The sequence below is a fragment of the Halichoeres trimaculatus genome, unplaced genomic scaffold (assembly GCF_033239565.1).
Source record: "Halichoeres trimaculatus isolate MK-OKI-2021-1 unplaced genomic scaffold, fHalTri1.1 fHalTri1_scaffold_16, whole genome shotgun sequence".
In the NCBI taxonomy this organism is placed as follows: domain Eukaryota; kingdom Metazoa; phylum Chordata; class Actinopteri; order Labriformes; family Labridae; genus Halichoeres; species Halichoeres trimaculatus.
The window spans coordinates 11501638-11526452 of record NW_027437194.1 but is presented as its reverse complement, the minus strand read 5'-3'; the positions used below and the strand labels follow the sequence as shown (position 1 = coordinate 11526452).

The 24815-nt window shown below is 39.4% G+C and overlaps 2 protein-coding genes across 3 annotated transcripts in view; one reads left to right on the top strand and one right to left on the bottom strand.

Annotated features, from left to right (window-relative positions):
• Positions 1-12359, bottom strand: part of stxbp1a (syntaxin binding protein 1a) — a 33133-nt gene extending 20774 nt beyond the window's left edge. The window contains exon 1 of one of the 2 annotated variants that reach the window (XM_074689861.1): positions 12212-12359. In XM_074689861.1, coding sequence (XP_074545962.1) covers positions 12212-12248 — 37 coding nt within the window. In that variant the 5' untranslated portion in view covers positions 12249-12359. The remainder of the gene's footprint in view (positions 1-12211) is intronic. The other variant, XM_074689862.1, reaches the window with a different exon arrangement.
• Positions 12360-13672: 1313 nt separating this feature from the next.
• niban2a (niban apoptosis regulator 2a) overlaps positions 13673-24815 on the top strand; it is a 27531-nt gene continuing 16388 nt past the window's right edge. The window contains exons 1-5 of the mRNA XM_074690793.1: positions 13673-13899; positions 19200-19330; positions 20695-20823; positions 20904-21009; positions 21622-21789. Coding sequence (XP_074546894.1) covers positions 13845-13899; positions 19200-19330; positions 20695-20823; positions 20904-21009; positions 21622-21789 — 589 coding nt within the window. The 5' untranslated portion in view covers positions 13673-13844. The remainder of the gene's footprint in view (positions 13900-19199; positions 19331-20694; positions 20824-20903; positions 21010-21621; positions 21790-24815) is intronic.

Sequence of the window (24815 nt, the reverse complement as noted above, 5' to 3'; positions counted from 1 at the left end):
ATTCTTTTATAAAATTTGATTTTAATGCTGTCATACTGCAATAGAAGGTCCAATATGGTGGTAGTTTTTAGCAGTTTACAATGTGTCCTTGTTGAATGTATGGTCAGTAAAGTTTGAGCAGAAAATTTGTCACAATGTCAGCCTCTGTGGATGATCTGTAGCCTCTCACTTTATGGCTTTAATATGCAGACAGTAACCAGAGTTGGCAGGGATGCATAGATAATGAGGCCTGATTGGCTGCCAAGTTGTCTGATGAGTGGAGGGCACAGACCAGAGCAGACAGATGCAGAGGTAGAAAAACACCAAAATACCTATGCCAACAAAACAAATTAATCCCAACTGTAGCTTGCATGTTGTCGGAAATAATAACAATAGTAAAAACAACAACGCTGTTTTCTTTCATCCTTCAGCACTGGACACTATTTGTTTTTCTGCTTTCAAAAGTTGGTGTGACTGCCAATAACCTCTGACATCCTGATTCTGCAACACAGGTGCAAAACCAAAATAGTGTAAGAGAGTAAAAACAATCAGTAGGTAAAAGATTAGAGTGATATACATTGCTTAACTACAGGAAACCATCTTGAGCTTGTCCTACAACACACAGTTTTTGGCATCACAAAACTAACCTTTTTGCTAAACCATGTTTGATCAATTGACAATCTTATGTTTCTCACTTCAAGACTCAGTCATATTATTCATCTCCATTCCTCATTTTAATTTTCATCAGAAGGTAGTTGACATTAGCCCTCCCCATCGTTGCACTGCTCAAACAGCTCTTTTAAGAAGAAAAGACAAGCTTCACGGTGATATCTGGGGTATTACGGTACACAGACAACATTATTTTGACTACAATGATTCTATTCCTCATGAAAGGGAATGACCTCATATTAAATCACATATCTACCATGTCTGTACTACTACATGCTTCTTTATTTTACACACTATACATTCAAATAATCCTAAGATTTGATAAATAGCAAGAAAAAAAAAGATGAATGAAAAGTAAACAGTATATAGTAGGGCTGAACAATTTATCGTTTTCAGATCAAAATCGCAATTTTAGACAATGCAATTTTGAGATGGCCAAAGCAGCAATTTTTTGCAGCGCTCCTGACTGACTCAGGATCTGTTGTGTCAAGTATTATACACATTCTGTTTTACAAATTTGTAGGCAATCTATATGTTAAAAATGCTAGTAAGCAGGTCAACAACACAAAGCCTCTGTTTAGGAGTGGAAGTTGATGAAAACAAATAATTTATCATCACTATTGATGATTAAAAAATCGTGAATTGCAATATCAGCCAGAAAAATTAGATCTTTTTCTAAAATCGTTCAGCCCTACATGTGAATATCCCAAAGCTTGATTTGAAGAAAATCGTGAATCGAATTGAAATCACAGTATCTGCCAGAAAAATTGCAATTCAATCTTTTCTTAAAATCGTTCAGCCCTAGTATATAGAGCACTTTATTTCTCAATCTATCAATAGATTTATTTTGGTGAGCTCTGCTCACGTTAGCACTGAATCTTTGATGATAACAGTTGATGCTACACCGACAACTAAGGAACAGACAACATTGTTGTTTTTCCCTCCCTGACCTCCTAAAAGAGGAACAATACAGGAACCCACCAGTCAGACAGAAGGGAAGGGACCTGAGAAAACACAGAGCAACAGCTGTGTCAACCAAGCAGGCAGAGTGGTGAACACACACACACACAATGGCACACACTCAGATGCCTCATTCTCTCTCACATCCAGTTTAACAGGATACACATCCTCATGGGGGAGAGAAGGGGGAAACAAAGAGTGACAAAAAGCTCAGAAAAATAGCCATATTTTCCCCTAAACTTAAAAAAATAAAGTAACCAAATAAAATGTCAAAATAAGGATCAGGGTTTTGACCCTATGTTGACAAAGGAGCCACACTCATTACTGTCTTAAGGAAGACACAACAGTTTTGGCTGATTGGTTCAGTGACTCTGCTCGTGATGCAGCAGTGAAGAACTGACAGTGTCTCTCTTTGACTCGTGCTTCTGCCCCCTTCGGGGACTTTCACCTATGAGTACATGACCCATTTTTTCGCTCGGTCTCAGCTTCGCAGCAGCATCCATCTCCAGAGGATACGACACGACTGATCTAAAGGAGACAGGCGGACGTTTCGGCAGGGCTCGCATTGAAATATTTCAACAGCCTTCAACACTCTTCAGTTCAGTTCAGAGGTTGCTGTTTATACTGTGATTGAATAAAAGACGCTCTGAGATTCACTGGAAGGCTCTGACCTTCCAAAAAGCAAATTACCCACAAAACTTGGTCTGTTCTCCACCCATATCTAAAGATTAAAATGCTGTATATAAAGATAAAACACTGTAAACTGTCATTCCATAAAACAGGATACTGTAGGCTTAAAAACAAAATGGAGGCCAAAAGGAGAAACATGGACTCCATGAAAGCTTGAGTCATCGGTTTCAGCTCTCTACACAGCTGTTTGCATCATGCTTCAGTTTTGTCTGCTTTTTTTTTTTTTTCTTAAAATGTAAATTAAATAAAATTATAATTAAAAACACTCAAATGACTGGTCTTGAAAACCAGAACAAGTCTGACTTCACTGCCTGATATGCGTCTGTAGCATTGTGAGACAGGCCTGTGGTTGTGTAACACCATAACCAGCCCCAACCAGCACAAGTAGGCTGTGAGAAAAAGGCGAGGAGGTTGATAAAACTCCAGTCTCTCATGCTTCCAGTGTGTCCCCAGTCAAAGTCACGGGGTCACACAGGCAGAAGAGGTGCATGTCACTGAGCTAAAACATGAAATGCACTGACACTGGCAACCTTTCCCATGACTTTCAGAAAGGAGGATGACAAGTGATGATGTAGAGGTGAAAAAAGGAGACAGACTCCTAAAACCTCCACCGACAGGCCTGTCTGCATGTCTGCAAATTTATGGTAGAGGGATGAGCTCTGGTAACTGTGTTTGTTTTAAGTAGTCTAATGTAATTTCTATAAATGTTCTCTTCTTCACAGTGTTGGCTAGGGATGGGTATCAAAAACCTGTTTCCGTTAAGAATCGATAAGAAATGTTTCATCCATCGACACTGTTAGCATTTGTGCTCAACGATTCCCTTATCTTTACATTATGCCAGAGCTGCCGTACCTTACGTCGACTAGTCTGCTGCAGCTTTTTAAGCTAAGCAGTTAGATAGCAGTTTCCCAAGAAAACTCTGACTTAGGATTGTTAGCTTGAAGTTTTCTTGAAGAACTGAACGCACAAAAAATGAACATTACTCTCTCACATGAAATTCAAATTCAATACATTCAGCATGGTCTTCATCTCCTTATTTACTAAAAATGATACAAACAAAGAACCACTAGCTTGATGCTAACGTACAGAGGAAATAACATTGATATGCAAGCAGTTAGCATACATAAGCAGCTTTGTTTTTACACAGAATTGCAAGTTTCATAACAAAACATATCACAGTTTCTGTAAACAACACTGAAAACTCTAAATCTAAAAATACTATCAGGCAGATGAAAGAAAAGTTACGTGCAGACTCATGACTGACTTCATAACTACGGCAAGGTTCCAAACAACTCAAAGTAATGCTATAATCACTTAGCGACACTAGATGGCCTACTTCAGTCAATAACATAATTATTACAATACATATAACAAAACAGTACATCAGCATCAAGTGACAAGCAATTTGTACTAATATATGTATTTACACTCAGAGATATCCAGATCCAGAGACCAATTACATAGTCATTTACTTATAAACTCAATTAAATGTTGACACAGAAAAGCTGTAAAGCTCTTTTTCATACAGAGAAAATTTACAGGAGGAATTGATAAGGGAATAGATTAAGAATAAGATTGATAAGCAGAATCAGTATGGGTGTTAATATCAATAAACTCTTATCAATACCCCTCTCTGGTGTTGGCATGGTTTAATCTTGATTTTTTTTGGTGGTAGAGGGCTTGATGAGCCAGAATTAATCGTGTGGGGCACAGAAGAGAGGTGAGCTGAAGACAGCACTACATCTGAGACATAAATGGAGCTTCAGCCACCTCTTTCCATTTGACAGTGAGATAAACTCAGATTAAAGGGTGATCTCAGTCTCAGAAGTTGCCATGCAGCAAGGAAAACAAATTTCTGAAGTCAATTTTTTTTTCCAGTGAGCAACAGGCTGTGTGTGCGTTTACCTGTGGCTCTCTGTGCAAAACTTTTACAGATTGCTTGACCACCACTAGCCACAGATTGCTAGCAAGTCATAGTAAGATTTTTCCATCTCTCTGTGTATTTTGTTCACACTGCATAAATCCCACAGATCTTAAGCAACACAAATTCTACATGAAATATTCAATTTCTTTTAATAATAAAAAAAAAAAACTGTGCAGAGTAAGTCTGTTTTCTTATGTAATGGGGTCAATAGCACCATTTGACTAATCGATGGCTAGCAAAAACTGGTGTTATAATACTCCTACCTGACACCCTCAGCTTGGATTCTTCTAGTTATGATATCTTCAAGCTGTTACTTTTTTAATACTGAGCCATGTTTTGTATTTTTGTCGTGTATGTGATCACCTAATAAGGTTTACTGATATCTGAGAGCAGCAGAACCAGAGGCTCTTTGTTTTCAAAATGATGGATTCAGAGACTGTGAGAAGTATTGAGGCAATGTTTGTTAAGATAAGAGACCAGGGATGTGTCTGGAATCTTTGGGAATGTAGGTGGACCAACTGGGGTACTAGCTCCTGCAAGGGTGGTCTCAAGTATTTTTGCACACATAAACAAAATCTACTATAACAGCTGATACTAAGTTACAACACCAGTGTTATTTCCTGTGTGTATATATTTTTTTCATTTTAGGATGATAACTGAGAGGCAACAAGTGCTTCTTCTCAGCTTAATCTTCTGATGACGCAAAAACAAGTGTTTGCCTGTTGAAAGCAGTACAGGTGGTTTCTAATATACCCAAAGTTTGGATTTTGGATGGCAAGTAAGATTGTCAATCAGATTCTCAGAGGATAAACTTCTGATAAAAGGAGCCTAATTATTCTGTCAAACACAGAAAAGACAGCATGTCTAGTATGCTTTAAAATCCTTATTGTGCTCCATCTATTCTTATCTTGCTTTCATTTTCTGTTTTTCTCTAATATTGAACATGGTTGATTGATTCTTGATTCTGATTGGCCAAAATTTGACAGCAAGGGTATTTCATCCTCAGCAGTCAAAGCAAATCCAAAGAGAACCTCATCACACCTGTTTTGTCAAATTCAGTCACATAAAAGAGACTGGCACACTTCACTTCTATCTGGTGACGCTCTGGCAAAAACATCAGCTTACTGTTAGCATTGTTAATTGATACACAATTTAACAAAAACATCTGGCTGGTGATGCAACTGAGGAATAATGACAAGCTCTTGCACTTGGCATTGATGTGAGATCAACCTGATGAGTTACTGGACATCAACAATATCTGAGAGGGAAAAGTAGGACAGCTAACTGCTCTTCAATCAAGGTAAAAGCAGTAAGTTTATGAGTAATCTGTGAGTCACTCTTCACAACAACACAACTCAAATCAAGAGGTAGAGAAAACAGCAACGGTGTTAAAAGTTTTGGCATTCACCTCTTTCATGACCAAAGGTGTGTCGACTGTAAAGCACAGAGAAGAGGAAGAGCTGAATGAAGACACAAATGTCAATAGAAACATTCCTGCAGAAGTCCTGTTAACTTTAAGTGACATTACTTGAAGTAGAGACGCTTAGGTGAATTATGTTGGACAAATTTTCATGCCAGGTAATGAGTGGAATACTGTATCGTGACTGGGTGGTTATGGGAATTGCAACGTGGTCAGGGTGAAAAGGACCAGAACAAGGCATGAAGCAGGGGAGATTCTTATTATCATAATGAGTATACATCATCCACTATTTACTGTACATCCTTCTAATAGGTGAATACCCGTAACAAATAACCCGTGTACTCAAAAGATGCTTCAACTAAAGGGCATGAGAGGCTATAACATGTTATTATTTAAATGTCTGATGGCAAAAAGTGCTTTTATTATGTATTCCTTAGTTGTTCGTGTTGACCCAGAAATACAGGTGAATACAACGTGGTAAGTGGAAGTCAACAGTCCTCTGTGCTCGTCCTGAAGGCAAAAAGTCACGGTAGCACGCTATCAAATACATTTCCAGAACTACTACATCAGACCTCTCTACAACACTTTTCTATTCAATATTTAACTCAATATGGAAGCTTAAGATGTGCTAGTAGCCACTGCTTTGTGAATGTTCACTCGTTAGTCTATATGAGAACTGTTTAATCAGTTAATTGTTTTTTGGCTCTACCACAAAAATAGAAGAAAAGCTTGAGGGCTAAATTCAGCTTGGTGTGTTATATAACTAATCACTTAATCTTGATTTTATGCACCTGGAAGAGTCACTTCCCAGAAACCCGGAGAACAACAATTGCAGACAAAATACAACAGACTAAGGAAGCAAGTTATCCTCTGAGATGCCGCAGGCTCTGACAACCTGGCTGAGGCTGAGTCTGTGGCTCTGATGGCTCTGCAGTCTCATCCAGCTCAGCTGTGCTGCTAACATACAGCAGAAAAGCCCATGCCAATATCACCTTGTGCAGTATATTAAATCCTCCTGCAGTTATGAGACCGGCTTGATATCACTTTCAGGCCATGCAATCTCGTCATTTTGTTTCCTTTAATCTCTATCCACTCCTTTGTTTTTGTCATCCAAGGAGGGGCCATTGTGGCCGATGCTGCACCAAAGCTTTTTAAGTGGATATTTCTTTTATAAATGTCTACACTGTGCGTGAGTGCATGTTTATAGAGGAAGGATGGTGTGAGCCGATCTGTTAAGAAAGCAGTGGGTGGAAAAAGGACACGTGCCAGCTCTGACACAGCACTCTTTCTCAGCGTAAGAGAATTCATTAAGATTATGAAGCACTGGGACCCAGCATTAGAAATCTCTATTTGGCTTACCCTTCACACTCTGTGACCAGGATGATATTTAAACATGGATGTATTTGGGGGCCGTGTGTGTCTGCAGTGTGCGTTTCATTTTGTTCTTTGTGTGTGGCTTTCAGAGGCCCTGGGGCTGCAGTCACTGCGTCAGGCGCTGGACCCAGACAGTTGTGTGATGCTGAGGTTCAGTTATGCTTCCAAGGTCAATAGAGAGCTTATCACGTGCGTGTGTGAGCGGTTGTTTAGGCGTGCATGTGCAACTAAATGCATGCATGTGTTCTTCATTTCACATTGCTCCTTTCTTCATACACACACAGACTCCCTAAACAGAGATGGGTGCACAGATGCTTCCAGATCCTTCGAGGGAAACTGAATCAACATTACATATCAGATATCAAAAGGAACACTTCACCACCATTATTTCCTCCTGATCAAGACAGAATAAGAGCATATGTTAAACTCTAATGTAAGTGCATGAGAGTCTGAATAAGGTTGGTCTAGTTCCATCAAGATTTGAAAAGGGGATCAAGCTTGGCTCTTTCTAATGATAAAACCTCACCGGATGTCCACAAAACTCAGCATTTGCCAAAAATGAATCTAATTTTCTCATTCCATACAAACAAGCAACAACCTTTCAGTTAATACAACTCCCCCTACCTCACTGCCATTTCTGAACTGTAGCAAAGTGCACCATCACTGCTAATGCCTTTGTTTTTCAGAGAAACTTAAACACTGGAACCAACCAAGCAAGGCGTTCCACACTATGTCCAGTCTACATACCAAGCTAGGCTTCTCAGGACTAGACTCAAGACTCAAGCTGCAAAATCCAGTCTTAAATAAAGCCTTTGCGTTCAAAACTGCAGCTCATTAAGCATCCACATAAGTATGGCTGCAGAGGCACTGGTAATCACACACACACATACATTAAGCCAATAATGATCTTTACAGAGACAAGTTTACAACTTTTACACCCACTGTACAGGGGGTGAACATTTTTTGCCTAACTTATTATATTTGCGGTTATTAGGCTTTGGAGTTTTGCCCATGAATTTACCAACAGGCAAGCCCCCTGTAACTGTCTGTGAAGAGGCTTAAAGCCTGCCTCTCTACCTCATCCAACCTTGAAACTAAGTTACAGAATGTAGTCTTCAAAACTCTCAAACAAATGGGTGACATCATCCATGTATTTTACAGTCTATGCTCAAACTTTGTATCTCATCAACTGCATTTATTATTGTTTTACTAATGGTAAAATCAGCACTTTATAGAAAATGTGAAGAAATTCAAAGTGAAACTGGGGTCAATGTATTAATGTAACAGCACTTTGGTACTGTGAGTGGCACTGTGCAAATAATATGGTATTAAAATAAGCTTGGACAGCTCAGCTTTGCTGCAGAAATTTAAATTGACATAGGGTACTGTGAAATGTAAAGCATAAAGTTGTTTAAAAGGGGTATATTGAAATTTACTAGAACAGCCAAAGAAGTTGGGATAGACAGAGGAGTGACATTATGGTATTTTTCTTTGTTAAATAGCTAGCCAGTCATCAGCACTAGTCAGGAGACTACAATTTAGAACAACTGAAAAAAATAAAGAGTTTATCACTATCATCTGTATTTTTGTCACTGTATTCAAAAATGAAAGTTGTTGCAGTTTAGTGGCACTGGGACTAAGGATGGGTGCCAAATTAGGTACTTTTATAGGTACCGACCTAATTCTCTTCTGTAGTACCGAGTACCGATTCTTGTAAAATCAACCATGTTTAGGTACCTAAACGCAACCTTGTGACTGTGAGGGAGTGGGATTTTTTACACTGGACATGAACACTACATTGCAAGTTTATATATTGAGAAATATGTTCACTTAAAAAACTTTGAGATTTTATCATTTGAACAAATTAATATTTAGTACCACATAAATGCACAAAAGTACAGAAAATTGGTACTGTTGAGTACCAATACTGATTGCCTGGTACCAGGCATTGGTACCATATTGTTTTAAATGTGAAAGGTACCCATCCCAAACTAACGACAATGATAGATTACTTCCTCCCCAACTGACCAATCAGAATCAAGAAGAGATGGGACTATCAAATCTATCAAAACCAATGTGGGGGTCCAAAAAACTAGCCCAACTCTGGCACCCTGTTGCTGTCAGTGAGGTCACTGTAAATCGATATCTTGATTCAGCATTTCCAATGTGGCTCCGACCATATTGGAACGTCATCCATTATACAGTCTATGAGAGAAAATATTGATATGGAATTGGGACAATAAATTCATCTAATCAGTTAGATGAGCATTTGATTGAATTATAAACACTTCACATTTGGTTTTCTTTTTTCATATCTTGCCCCTGCTCTGAAACTACAGGATGCTGATCAATACTGCTGCATGTTGAGTGCAGTTGAACAGCTTGTCTACGATGAACCTTGTGACCCCCAGCTGAAACTGACAGGTGAAGGAAATGCCTGTATTGGCGTAATTGTAGTTTTTAAAACAATAAATAAATGTGTCTCATTTTTCCACTTTGACTTGTGCCACCTAGATGATCCATCAGATTTGATGACAGAAATTAATGATTATCACAATAAATACATTGAGAATGACATAATCTGTGATCTGAATAGCACAGTTTTGCATTCGTTTATCAATAAATAACAATAAGGAATAATTACCTTTCAGTGTCAACATAAATTAGTTAAAACAAGGCTTCATGTTTATGATCAACATGGACGGGGCAGGATGAAATCAATAACCTGTGGTGCTTTCATTGTTCCCTAACCCTGCAACGCTCCCCCAGTTTTTTCAACCTGAGCTGCAGCACTGATTAGATTAAAATATGTCAGCTCAGGTTATAGCAGCTGAGCATCCTGACCCTTCAGCCTTATTTTCCCTTCTGTTTCTCTTGCTGACTGATGCTCATACTCAGTCGTAAAAGGGGAGGGTGAAGCTCTCTTTACTGCCCATCCCCCCCTCCTTCATCCTGGCTGCTACATCCAGTGCTGCAGAGTGAGAGCCCATGATGGTGTCGCCCTCCCTTTCCTCCCCTCATTGTCTCCACCAATCCTCTCCCAGCTTCACCTCAGCTCAACGGAGCACAGGTGTTGCCTGCTGCGTCTCTACCTTTACCTACTGGGAAACATGCACAAGTGTTTACATTGTTCAGAGAAAGGTTCATTCGACAAAGAGAGCAGCATGCTCCTGTCTTTAGTTTTATAGATGGAGTTATATAATAGGGAGTCATCAAGGCCTAAGTAATTCAATAATGCAGAACATGCCAGAATATTTGGTGTGTGAGGCTGCGTTTTGTAGTGCTGTAATGTTTTAATGTTGTTGCCTTGAATGCTGCTGTATTAGAAACAAATCTTGTCGTGAGCAAATCAAACACGTCTGTGGTCAAAATAACGCTGATTATCACCTGAAAAATAATCTAACACTAAGTCAAACCTTGACCCTTCATCACCCTCATAACGAAGGGAAAACAAGCCATCAACAGGGTGAGCTGGTAACATTGGTAGACATCAATATGTTAACATAACAATACCTATTTACAAAAGTTCATGGTTGGAATAAATGACCTCAAACTAATTTTTACCACTAATCTAAATATTATCTTATGAATAACTGATTAAGGAAAAGTGTCATCAAGGTATTTTTTAATTTAGTCCCTACAGCCCTGCTTACAACTTTCAGTTACCTTACCAAAACAAGCAATATTCTAAAATATACAAGTTATATAATATTTCTCCCACTCCAATGCAGTGAATTTAGACCTTTTTGGTCAGTAATTATGTGTAAGTCTAGCTCAACCTTTGCTCAATGTAGAGGGCCTGATGCCAAAACCTATTCAGCCTCCATTACCTAAAAACAGAAAGCTAAAGGTCCTGTTACTGAGGAGGTGTCTGATGGGATGGGGTGGGGCATGGATGGGGGGATAGTTGCAACAGAAGGCTTGACAAAAAATAATGATCTCCGAATTGATTCTTTAAAAAAAATGGATCTATATATCTAACAGCAAGGAATGGGGGATTACAAAGACGTGACTACAAAGGTACTGAGTGGCTTTTTGTAGTGAAACGTGAGACCAAATCAATAAACTGGACAACAGCAATCAAATGAAGCAAATCCTGCACCACTGGTACGGCACGTTAGCAAAAAACATAAATTAGGTGCTGCTGAAATCAGCCGGCAACATTGTGGATGACTGGTTTCTCATTCAGAGGTCTGTGTGCCTCTTTTTCCAGGCCTGTCTGACATTATCAAGACCACCAACACTTGCACCCAGCTGACCCGTCTGAGCAGAATGGAGCTGCGCCTCCATGTTCAGGCCTGCATCAGCACCACACTGCACGAGCATCATCCCAAAAAAAAAGATGAGAAGCCAGATACTGAGCAGTCTAATCTGCATCCTCTTAAAGATGCAGGATTACATGGAGTAATCGTCAAAGGGCACGGTGGTGATGAAGGACATTCAGTGATCGTTGTGAACGATAGTTTATGTGCACCTTAATGCGGTATTTGTTACATAGAGGCGTTTTTGGGAACATTTCCGCCTTAAATGAAATCAGTCATCGATGTGAATCGGCACTAACTGCAGCTTGGATCAGCAATGGGGCGCTCTGGAGGACAGGGGTGTTTTACGCAACCTGTTCTGTTCCAGCAGAAGGGTGAGGCGCTGCTGAATCCAGGGAATCCCATAGATGGAGAGTCGTAATCTCCTTACTGGTCGTTACCAACAGAATTAAATTAGATTATTGACTTTAATTAGCTAAAACTGTGAACATATCTGTAGCATCCATTGGATCAAAAACACAGGTTATGTTGCAGCGTTATTGGAGGATATTTATGAATCAACGCAGATGGAGACTCAGCGGGCGTACATTGCCTCCCAGACTACCTGAATAAGCCAACATTTGATTTTGATTTGATTTTAGCTCTCTTCATTGGAAAACAAATATGCATCCGCACCGCAGCAGCCTGCTGTGACAACCCAGCCTCAGCAGGTTATCTACAGCTCCCGCACCACACCACTGTGGTTGACAGTGGGATAAAATGGTACATCACGGCACCACCTTCATCACCATCATCATCGTCGTCCAACTGCACTAGCCCACATCCGCATCCTGCAAAAGCACACGCATACACGACAACCGCTTTTACGCGCGGCACTGCAGCAGCACCGAACCACACCAGACAACGAGCAGGCTAATTAAAAAAATATCTTACTTTCGCCGACCACCGCCTTTAATCCGATAGGTGCCATGATGCTGCTGGGTCTTGTGCTGAGTTTTCCTCCTCTGCTTTCTCCCTCTCTCCCTCCTCTCTGTGGTCACCTCTCCTCAAAGCGGAGGAGCCTCCAGAAGGAAACGTCACTGCGTATCCTTCCGCACCATCCCCCATTGGTGGAGTTGGACGTCTACAACCGCAATATATTTACAAGCAATCTTTTGCCAAGATAAACCATAGCCAAAACAATTACTGAAATAGCCGTATGGATTTAACTGTGTAAGAGAAATACAGCTAATACAAACAATTTTAACGTTTATATCAGTGTTAATTGATTGAAACAACCTGATAACTGAATTTGTTCCCTACTCATGTTTACTTATTCATGCCTAATGCTTTGACTAAAGGGGAGATGTTGCTTTTGACAGCAAAGAAACAAATTCAGATATGAAGGGGGAAAAAAAAAAAAAACATTTACGTGACACTGGAAGTCACGAATATTTCATCACCACAGGGGGGGAATAGAAAATAAAAATTTAATATTTAGTTTGATAATAATAATAATAATAATAATAATAATAATAATAATAATAATAATAATAATAATAATAATAATAATAATAATAATAATTATAATAATAACACTTCAATAAAACATGGGGCAATAAAATCAGAAAATAAAAAAAACAGACAATAAAAAAATTGAAAACAGACTAAAGTTAAAATGTAAATTAAAAAGAGACATGTCAGGAATTATTTCTGTCTTTTTTTGTATTTAACAGTTTTATAGTTTGATGAAATATTTTTGTGTTTTACTGAAATTGCAACAGCACTGGAATATCTGACCTCCCCACCGTGTTTATAGCCAACACTGAATTAGGCAGCGGAGATTATTACTTTGACATTTTGTCTTGTTGTTTGACCAGATTTAGAAATTGAACTCTTTTCTGCATGGCCTGGTCGGGTATTTTATCAAGTCAAAATGTATGATTTGTCCAACAGGCTGAAATCTGCGCTGAACTGCTAAGGCTCATTGAGTCCACTAGGGGGCAGCAGATTTCTACCTGCAGAGATCTGCATATAATGAGCAGTGGGAAACGGTTGAGCTAAACTTCATTCCACTATTAGTCTATTCTGAGTGTCAGTAGTAAGTACAGAGCTGAGAAATGCATCAGATAAGTAAAAAGGTTAAATAAGCCACATCATTTGAGGCTGATCTTTGTGCTATGCAATATGGATAGGCCTATGTCCCAACTTTGAAACTTTGAAAAGTACAATTAAACACTACCCACATATAATGTAAATATTATACTGATCTATTAAGTTCCCAGTTCAGGCCACACCCTTGGCAGAGCCGACTGAACACGTCGGACCAGTGATGACTCCCAGAGGGTGTGTCCTGCGCTCTGAACCAGCCTAATGTTCACCTCTTATTGCTCCTCACAGGCGGGGAGTGTTCGCCCGCAGTCCTCCTCCTCTGGTCTTCAGAGAAAGCGGGAGACGAAGCAGCAGCAGCAGCAGCAGGACCTCTCAGGAGGGCAGTGAAGCGTTTTCCCACCAGCTCTGAACGGATATTCCTCCGTGTGTAACCTGTTAGCAGCCCGGTGTGAATCTGTGAGGCTGATCTGTAACCATGGGGGACGTGGTATCCTCTCACCTGGATGAGAGCAGGCGAGAGATGATTACAGGTAAGGGAGGAGTGCAGCTGGGAGACAGAGGGGGACAGTTTCCCACGAACTTAAGTTACTCTGAAGTTATTTTATTCACATGTCAAACTACTCTTACATTTTTATTGACTGAATCAAATTTATTCAACTTTTATAACCTATTGTTTGAAGTATCCTTTCACAGCTATTACATAACTTGTGTTTTACTCACTGTATTATTGGAGTTTTTCCTCTTTAGCTGATGAGCTTGTGTGTTTATGCAGTCTCAGCTTTGATGACACAACATTTGCTGTCACTTTCAGTTAAATAAGAAAAACTTTTGCTTGAAACTCTTCTCCAAACTATCTTAAACTCTGGCTGTCACACTGACCTACAGAGGAAGATACGCTGTATCCTTTCTGTGTGAATTGTCAAAAAAGGATGATATAATTAAAGATTACTGCTTAATCAGCAGTTTTATCATTTCTTATCAGAAAATCCCTCTGAACAACTCTCTCTCATCCCTTGTATCATCTGAGGACAAAGCTTGTCATTCATATCAGTGCATTGTTACTCTGCTCTTCTTGAAGAGTTGCCCTTCAGTCTTAATCTCAGTTGCAGGCCTATTTCACAGAGATAATAAGTAGGTTTCCCAAAGGGGAGCATGCTTGTGTAAGTTTGGGACTGACTGCTATTTAAGTCTCAAATGGCTGCACTGTGCAGGTCTGTGTGGTTATTTGTAAAGCACAAAGGAAACAGTGCAAGGGCCAAAACATGCCAAAGAATCTAGAAGCTTCTCTGAACATATATAAGACAGTCATCGAGGCAGAGAGGGAAAGAGAAGTTGTTTGTTTTTATTTAGGAGTTGGCCCTAAGATTCCCCAGACTTGTGCTTGGCAGAAAACGTTTGAGAGGCATTCAGACTCAGCTGTGTGCGTATGCTGGCATGCATTCTTATAAGAGTAAAACCACAAGAAACCAAAGATTGTTGTTGAGATCAAGGCCCTGAGTCTGTTTGTTGTTGCTGCTTTGACTTTTACAAACCAGAGGAAATAAATGCTCTCACGAAGAGACTGAAATAGTAAAAACGACACTGGTTGGAGACATCACTTTAGGTCAAGCCATTGATCAGTTATTTAGCAAGTAATCCACAGGAAAACTAAATGTTGAACACTTTCTGCTCTTAAGTGAAGTAGAATAGGTCTACACATGAACAGATGAGTCAGTTATGGAGGGAGATAGAGGGTGTGAAGCAGGTAGAAACATGTCACAAGATTAATAGCTTAGACTCCTGTGTGGCTGTCACACGCCCTTTCCCTGAGTCTTCTCTGACCGTTATCCTCTAACTGTCTTTAGCTCTGATCTCTGCATGTGTTTGTGGGTAATTTTTTGTGTATGACATTGTAAAGGAGAGATAGTCAGCTAGTGAGGACTGTCATAGTTCCAGCATAGTTGCAACCATAGCACATTCTCTGAAAATGAAAGCCTGACTCTTGAGCCTTCACAAAACAGTTGCAGCGTACAGAGAAGCAGAGAGTGAATCATGCATTTATACAGGTAGTGATGAATGGGAAGAGAATTTCAGTTCAACTCTGTTTAAAACTCTTTTGCTGCCTTGATAAAAAGTGATTCACAAGCACAAGCAGTGCACTTACAGATTACTCCACCCCACCCTAACATGCCTATCCTGAGTGTACCTCAAGTTCTCAGCCTTTGGGTCCCTGAAAGTTATGAATGGACAATTACAAACCCCATGAATTGAGCCGAGAGTGACCTGGTTAGTGAACCCCTTGAGCTGAGAAGTGTATAGTCATGCAGTTAGATCTGTGACTACTTGTTTAATAAGGTACAGAGACCAGAAGACCTGCAAACTGGAGCCAAAGTGTATTGAGTGTTGACTTGGACCAATTGGCTGATTGTGTGGTATAATGCCTTAAGTTGGGGACATGGAATCTGAATTGGCTGTGGCAGATTTGACTTTACCAAGCTCTGAACTTTTAAGGTATCTGATGGCTCTTACAGTTGGAGATAAAAGCTCTGACATCTCTTAAAGCAGCAGAGAGATACAAGAGGCTCTGGCTTTGGCTGTTACCAGTGAAAAAACAGAGGTGTCAGGGGAAACACTTTTAGTTTGTCCAAAAGAAGTTCTTGCAAACTGTGAGAACACCAAAGAAGAGAAAGTAGGGATTGGCTTGAGTTTAGGAAAGATAAACCTCAGGTCCCGCTCTCTGCATTAAGTTAAACTTGAGGTTGAGATAAAGGTCAGCTCACTATAACATAAAATATCTTTTGGAAAATATTGGATTATGTCTTTTGGGTTTGGAGGACGTTTCTGCTTTGAGTAGAGTAGCTCATGTATATCAGGAAAAGTGGGATAGAAAGGCACATTGGCACAGCATCAAAGTCAGTGGTAATGTGGGCGTGATACCAGGCCATGATGGTGAAGAAGGAGCGTAGTCCAAAGGCAAAAACTTTCCATTAACAAGACAGTCTCTGCTCTATTCCTTATAAGTGATCATAAGCTTTTAGTTTTATAGAGGATGAAATTTAGGGCTCAAGTTAACTGTATTTCTTCAATAAGAGTAGATGTAGTAGGAGCACAGAAATACTGAGGGAGCTGCAGGTGCTAGTCCTCACATTGGAAGGATCCAGTTGAGATGATTCAGCCAAAGGAGCTGGATGCCTGGAACCAAAATGTGGAAAAGGAAGTCTGGTTTTCTCTTGTTCGCCCTGCTACCAAAGAGGTTTGCCCAATAAAAACAGAAGAAAATGGAAAATAATGTAAAGATGTCAGGTCTCTTTTTGCTGGTTTGCAAAGTTAATGACACAGTGGATTGGGTTACACTAAAAAAATGTTTCCCAAGCATTGACAGTCACCAGAGCACTTTGTAAGTGCTAATGGTAAGGTGTGGCAGGGTCTGTTCATCAGTCTGTGGGTTTATACTCCATGTTCCTCCAAGAGAAACACAAGATTTGTCAAGAGCTGTTTGTGACTTCTAAACAAATAACTATATACAAAAACAAGAAAGGATGGGCTGTCCTTTCCCCAGTTGTCAAACTAAATCACATCTGGTGGTCTTGCATCAATACTTCCCCAAAGGATTGTGTTTGATTACATAAACATTGTATGGGCATGATTTAAATTTCTTTGAGTCAGGTAAGAAAGCACTTTTTCACTGTGCAACGTTCTTTCAGTGACATGACATATCAAGGAAGTCACAGGGTAGGATTATATGATATAAAACTTTTGGCCTGTCTTTGATTTATAGTGTGGTCTTCACCTCCAAAATTATATTTTCCAAGTGTCCGAAAGACGATACTGTACATGTGTATTGTTGCAGCCTGCTGGTTTTGGCACCAAAGGACAAGCTGTGGATAGTTATGACTGTTTGAACGTTTAAATTTATGCCAAACTCAACTTTGGGAAATAAAAAGAGAATTTCTTCTTGCACATTTTGTTTTACAGAACAAATAAATAGACAGTTACAGAGTGAATTTAGAGAGGGGTTTTTTGTACATTTTTGTACACATGGGCAAAATATGCTTTTTTGCACTGTTGCAATAGACAAAATGGTAATTACATAGCACTCTGTGACCTTAAAAAGTTGGATTACTGTGACTTCAAACATATACTAAAGATTTATTTAAAAGGTATTAAGGTGATAACATTATGTGTTGGGCTGATGTGAGTAAGTCAGGTTAGAGTGATGCTTGGTCTAAGAATTTTTTTTTTTTTTGGCAGTAGTGGTCCAGGTGCAAAATCTGAGTATTGGTCTTGCGACAAACAATTATAACAGAACACAAACTTCTAACACTCAAGATAGACAAACAGGCCTAGTCAAAACTTCACTGATTTGTCCCTCAGTAATCTCAGTTCCCATACATTCTGAGGAAACTAAATTACTAATGTGGTTGGAGACTAAGAGTTAGCTATAATAACCTGGCAGTGGATCCAGGGACAGACCTAGTTTTAGCTGTCTCACTATCTTCCTTCATATTTCCTGTGGCCTGTCCACCCATCTCCCACTGATACGACTCAGTGTTTTTAATAAGTTAAAGTGCCCCTGTCCTGTCTCCTCCACATTCCCTCCCTACTTTTTTCTGTCCTGTCAGCTCTTTCCTTCCTGCACTCCCTCTGCAGGCCGGCTCCCTCCTTCCTGAGTTGTCCCTTTCACAAACAGATCATAGTCAACACTGTCTGCTACTGATGACATACTCTTTTTTTTTCCATTACTAGAACTTGGGAAAGCTTGAGCCCTTTACCAGCAGGTTATGGAGTGGTTTTGGAAGAAGCTGCTTGTCTACAGTGATGTCAAAAAAATGCTGAGTCAGCTTTAGAAATACCTAAGATACAGAGAGTGATTGTTAGCTTTGGATTGAGGAGACTGTATTTCAAGTCTAAATTAATTAAAGGATAGGTATTGTGCTTTTTTAATGATTTATACTGTCCCTCTGCCACTCCCGTAGCAGATTTCATGATTTGCAGGATAAAAAAAAAATCCCTGATTTTCTCACACTATTGTTTTAAAGAACATTTGTTCAGCCTCTATCTGAAATGCTTTGTTTTAGCTGCTGTCTCTTTAAGGCTTCCTGCTCCACAAACATCCTTTTCTGTGATTGGCCAGTTCTTTGGAAGCTCATCGTTGGTAGAGCTTTAAGAAGTTTTCCTAGATTTTAAAATGCATGAAATTCAGGAAACATAAAACCCTCTTTTTTAAAGTGTTGTATGAATGTTCCATATGCTATTTCGTTATTGTGAGAAAACATTTATCACAACTTACAACAAAGTTGTAGAAATACTGATTTGTACGAGGGTCTACAGCAACCAAACAGTGAGTCAGACTAACATTTACTTAAAGTGACAGTGACAGTAGTTGACTAGCTTTAACCCATAATGATGGACCAGGCTGCAGCGTAATTCAGACATGAGACTGGTCTGATAAAACATGTTAAACATTTTCTCGTCAAGAGTTGAACAAGAATGACCTTGTCTTCCTTTATGGCCTTTTTTAAATTTATCACCTGATAATTTGCATGAAGACCTGATAGAATGAGGCTGTTTCAGAGTTTGTGATAACTTTTACTCCACATCTGCATCAAGAGAATATTTAACTTCCAACAGGTTTTGAAATTATCCTTAGATGTGAGTGTCAGTTGTTTGTGTCGAGTATTTACTTGATTCAGGCTTTTATTTTGTGTTTACTGCAGTGTTCACACTACGCACTACACAAGTTGGTCTATGTCACTCAGCTATTTATTTTCTATAATTGCAGTGAAGGTATGGCTATAATCATGTTGTGGTAAAGATCTTAACTTTTCGTGTCTGGTTTGTTCCTTTGCAGCTCGGACCAGAGATGTGATGAAGGAGTTCAGTGATCTCTACGAAAAGCAATATGCAGTGGCTCTATTCAACACTGTGCGTTATGAGATAGAGGGTGGAGGAGGAACACAGTCACAGCTGCTGCACAGAAAGGCAAGTGCACTGCATTGGAAATAATGGACAGGAAAACATACTCATGTGGCTTTTTACTGTAACTGCTCAGCATCCCCTGTGAAATCTTTAATGTTGTTTGAAATTGTAGATACTAAATTGATTCCCTGAAAGGTTAGGCAAGTGAACCCCAAAGACGAAGATAGGATGTGGTAATTCTTAATAAAAACACACCACTTTGCACTACCAGCAAAGCATGGTAGACTTTGCAGACTGCAGTAAACACATGGGTGATGATTAATCCACACCAAACAGTGACAAGAAAATAGGAAGTCATACATCACCCTGAGGTACTTCCACCCACACTAAGCCACATGCACATTCAAATTGAGTAGATGCATGTTGCTTTAAATTATTTCCTTAGTAAGCTTGAGTGGTAGCTTTTGCAATTTGCAATTTGTTAATTTTTGGTGACAATAACACAGATATTGGAGCTTGATAGCAACAGAAGCATCCTGGTCACATAGCTCATCTGACAGTGTGTATGATAATAAAGGGAGCTTAAATGTTTTTAATTACTTCATAAGGGCTCTGCTGGAGGAGTTTGGAAACCCCTTGGTTAACAACTGGGTTGCATGAAAAAAAAAGTTTCTAATTATCCATGCACAGCATCACTAAATCATCACACAATCAAAGTATAAAAATAAAACCAATGGCTTTAATATTTGGAATCCACTCCTCTACTTTGGTCAGTGAGTGTACTAACAGTCTCGATTTTGCTCACATTTTCAATTAGTGAAGTGAAAGTGGGGCACATTTCACACATGAAGAGAGATTCTGTTTGGAATTCATGACCAGAGTTCATCTGCTCTCTTCTCTGTGTGGATAACAGCTGCTCATGTGTGCCAGGGTTAGAAAGGGATAGGATACAGGAAGGGGAATGCAGAAATTTACATTTATTAACCAACATTTAGCTCAAAGTATAGATGTCCCAAGTTGTTTTTATCTTTGCTGCAGAATTAATCTGATTTTTTTTAATGTTGAAAAATTTTGGAATAAGTATATACATAAATCATTTTATACAATTGATTCTGGTAATAACTTGTACTCCACTGTGCTCTTACAGAGCATATATTCCCTTGTCCCCCATAAATACAGAAAAATCTCCTCTCTGAGCCATCTCAGTCACATTATTGTCTGATTCGAGAGAGTAAATGTAGAAGCAAAGCGGGTGGTGTGTTTACACTGTCTCCACAAAGCTGCAGGTCTCTTGCATAAACAAAATGATGGAGAGCCAGATTTAATAAAAGAGCTTGTTTCAGAATTTATGCTTTGTGTCACAGCACTGAACGATGGATACACAAAACATGTCAATACCTTTTTTATGACTGTCTCTGAATTTCCAGGATCCCCTGGCAGGCCGCTCCATCTTCTCAGGGAATCTGTTTCAGCATCTGGAAGAAAACCGGAAGTTCAGGAATCGCTTTGTATCCGTGCCAAACAGTTACGACATCAGCCTCTATGAAAACAAAGCGGTGAGTGCACATTTGTTTTAGTGGTCTGAATTTTGACAGGTGCGTTAAACAATGTGACAAGTTTACCATCTTTCTGATAGGCACATGATCGGGGTCTTCACGCAAAAACAACCATTAACTGCGCTGGGTACAAAGCTCTGGCCTCGATGGAAGAATACATGGAGCTTATTAACAGCAGCCTGCCAGGTGGGTTTTTGAGCTTGAATGATTGATTGCATGGGCTGTTGGCCACCACATTAGCTGCAGTTGTATAATAATCTTATTCAGTTATATACCCAATCAGTTTACTGCCAAAGTTTTACTTAAGTGTATTATATCCAATTGGAGATGGACCTATTGTTAATACAATTTAAGATTTAGACTTAATAAAAAAGACTTAACAAAAAAGTAACACTTGATTATTGCTTCCTGTTAATAAATTGTGTTTTATAAATAATTACCCATAATCCTGCACAAAATTTGTAGAACAAATGTTTAAAAAAAGGCATATCTGAACTAACATATTACTCTTTATGTAACTTCTGCATTTTTACTTTACTCATAAAAGAAGTCTTGCAGCTTTAAAGAGAGTGATGTTACAACTATTTATGTATTGTTTAACTCTTCTTACTCTTTCGCCCAATGGTCTACTTCTCTGTAATGTTTAACAACTGTTGACTGTCTGTTGTAAAACAACACTATGAGAGGACCTAATAGTCTGCAAAGAGTGTTTTTAAGTAAAACTTTTTTAACTACTTCAAGATTGCTGACTTAGTCCTGCCATTTTTAATTCCTCCTCTGTCATGTGACTTGTTGAAGGTATTAAGGCAAAAGTAGGAAACCATCCATTCGTCAAGTGTGCCACCGAGTACCCCCTCATCCTCTGGCATCCATACGCCCGCCACTACTACTTCTGTGTGATGACCGAGAAGGAGCAGAAAAAGTGGCATGCTGTGCTGCAGGACTGTGTCCGTCACAGTAACAACGGTAACAACACACAAACATGAACAATGTCTTAATATTAGGAACAGATCAGTTTATAGCCCAGTGAAGTCACTGCCAGTGTTAGGTTGATGTCATTTAGAGTGGGAACTGAATACTTAGAAGAGAGTTTAAAGGTGAGAGTCAATAAATTAAGCTGTCTACACCTCAGCTCAAGAGGAACACTTGATGAGCAGCAGTGTGTTTCTCTCTGAGCTCCACCCTGGAGAATATGTGTCTCTCTGCTTGTCTATCATTGTCTATCATTGTTGGAGGTTCAGCTGAGGGTGTGTGAATGTGTGACTGAGTGTGTCACAGTGAGAAGTTTCTAAATGCCATATGAGTGAGCTGGTTGATCTACGAATGTGAGATGTTGCAGGAATGATGTCTTTTGTTTTTTTTAATGCTCTTGGTAACAGTGTATGACTTATTGCTGTCATCAGATCAGAGCAGCAAATGTTGCAAACCTTACAACCCATAAACTGTGTCAGTCAAAAAGTGGGTGGGGCAAGAACTTACTCACCCGTAGATCAACACTGAATAAAATTTTACATCAGAAGTCAAATGAGTGCCACCCAAAGACTGTATGATAAATGGATGGAGTCTCCATGACGTCAGCTGTCTTGAAGCAGAGTTTTGAAGCAAATTGTTGGCAGGGGCCACATTGGAAAAGGGGCAGGCTTTGAGCCTCCAGACTTACAGCTATTGGGCTCCCACCTGTCAATCAGCTGAGTTCTGCCTCTAATTGAGTGAACCGGTCGTCTTAATATCTTGTAAAATGTGGCATTAACACAACAAAAAATCGACCTCCATATAGTGTGCAGTCACAGAAATGATCTTTTCAAGTGGGAGACGTTTTTCTATCAGGTTTTAAACATGTTTTTATGCCTGTATGTGGTTTTTCTGTACTCCTGGAGCCAGCTTCTAGTGGACACTCAAGGAACTGCAGATTCTAACACTTCTGCATCACCTCATATTTTTAGGACCAAGGTTACTGCTTGGTTATGGCACATCTAGTGGTTTTTCAGCAGCTGATATTGTGAATTGCACTTCTTTGACCAATGTTCAAGATATACGGCCATTATAATAACAGATATAGAAATAACTGAACATTTTAACATAACTGCAAACATTAAAAGTATTTGGCTCTGTAAATATTGGCACAAGAGACCTCTAGATTTCCTACAAGCCATCTCTAGTTATTAAAAAAAAAACTGAAGACAAGTATTTAGTTTAAAACATATAGTACTCTATAATTACATGCATGTAATAGTGGGCTAGACAAAGTTATCTCTTTTAGGAAGGTGTTTCAGGTGGATTTTTAATTGATTGATTGACAAGCAAGAATTTAGACAAAAGGAAAAACCTAGTAAGTGAGACAAAAGTGCTATAAATTATTTGGCCATTAAGGACAAGTTTTTTCTCTTCAGATAATGTAAAATCTAGCCAACTTACCACAATTAATTGCTGCAATGATATACTTCAACCTTCAACAAAATTCAGTAATCAGTGCTGAAAATTCACTAAGAGCTGAGTCCTAGACCTTTCGACTCATTCTACCCCTGAGGACAAAGAGGAGAAGAGTCAGCTTAAGTGCTTAAGTGTTCCCTGAACAGATGAGTTTTCAGACATCTCTTAAAGTAGAAAGGGACTCTGCAGATCTTATTGACTTAGGTAATTCATTCCACCATTTGGGCACAACAGAAAAGAAGAGTCTGGCTAGAGATTTAGAGCCATGCTGGGCTGGGGGCACCAGGCGTCTTTCACAAGCAGAGCATAGTAGGCGAGAAGGAGTGTAGACCTGGATGAGGGATCCAGGTAGGCAGGAGCCGTTGATTCATGGAGTAGATAAAGTTTTGAACAAGACAGGGTCTGAAATACTCTCTAGTCACCTCCCTACTGATCCAGGGAAGGACATAAATATGGTGTTTATCACTATCTGAACGTAACACATGTCATGCAGCAAACGTACGTAGTTAGGGAAGCAATTAAGTTATACTCAAACATAATTAGTTGCTGACAAAGTTGACGTTTCATTACTGTACTGATACCCAACACACCTGCAGGATATCGTTTGTTCAGAAATATCTGAACAGTTGTTTTCTTTTTCTCCAGACTGAGCTCATTTCATTGTAACCTGATTTCTGAATCAAAAGCTAAACAGGAAAGTGTTAATCGTTGCTTTGTTGTCGCTATTTTCCCTGCCTCTATTTGTTCTACCTTTGGACACACAAATATACCGCCAATCGTTTTTCAGTTTGGTCTAACATTACAGGATGTTTGTTTTATTTGGGTGGGGAACTGCTCTTGATCTCTTGATTCAGTTTCTTCTTGTGCTGGCATGAATCATGTGTCATTGTGCTGAGAGACAGAAGGCTGAGACATGCAGGAGGATGTGCAAACATCATGTCATGCATATTTTTAGTGTTGTCTTATCATTTCTCTCTGCTTGGCTAAACTGCATTTGTACCCATTGCTGATTTTACTCTGTTGTTTGATTGACAGTCTTCCTGGAGTTTTGCAGTAAGTCAGGAGACTGTGTGCTGTCCTTGTTTCAGAGAAATTCAAACCACATGTCTGTGGTTTGCAGTGCACGCGTGTGATCTAGCACTCAGTTTGCTTTATTTAAACTTCAGACAGAGAATGAATGAGAGGGAACATGAAGGAAGTCAAGATTAAAAAATACAAAACTGGAGAGACTCAGGGATAAAGAAAGGTCTGCTGCGGTAACGTGATAGGGCTTGTTTCGATCCTCACTGTTACAGAGGCAATTGTTTCTTGTTTAGATTGCCTACAAAAACTTCATAGTTAGGAGTGAAAATAATAAGACTTCCAATTTTTTAGCTCCCTTTCAGGAACATATTTGGATCTAGGAAACATGCTAGAGTTTTTTTACTTTTTTCTTTATTGGCTGAAGCAGAGACTTCACCCTTACGTCATGAGACACAAATATGCCATCTTCACAATTTCAGTGAATGAGACTAAGTTGACACACAAATATGTTGTTTCAGCTGTGTGCGTACACTATTCCT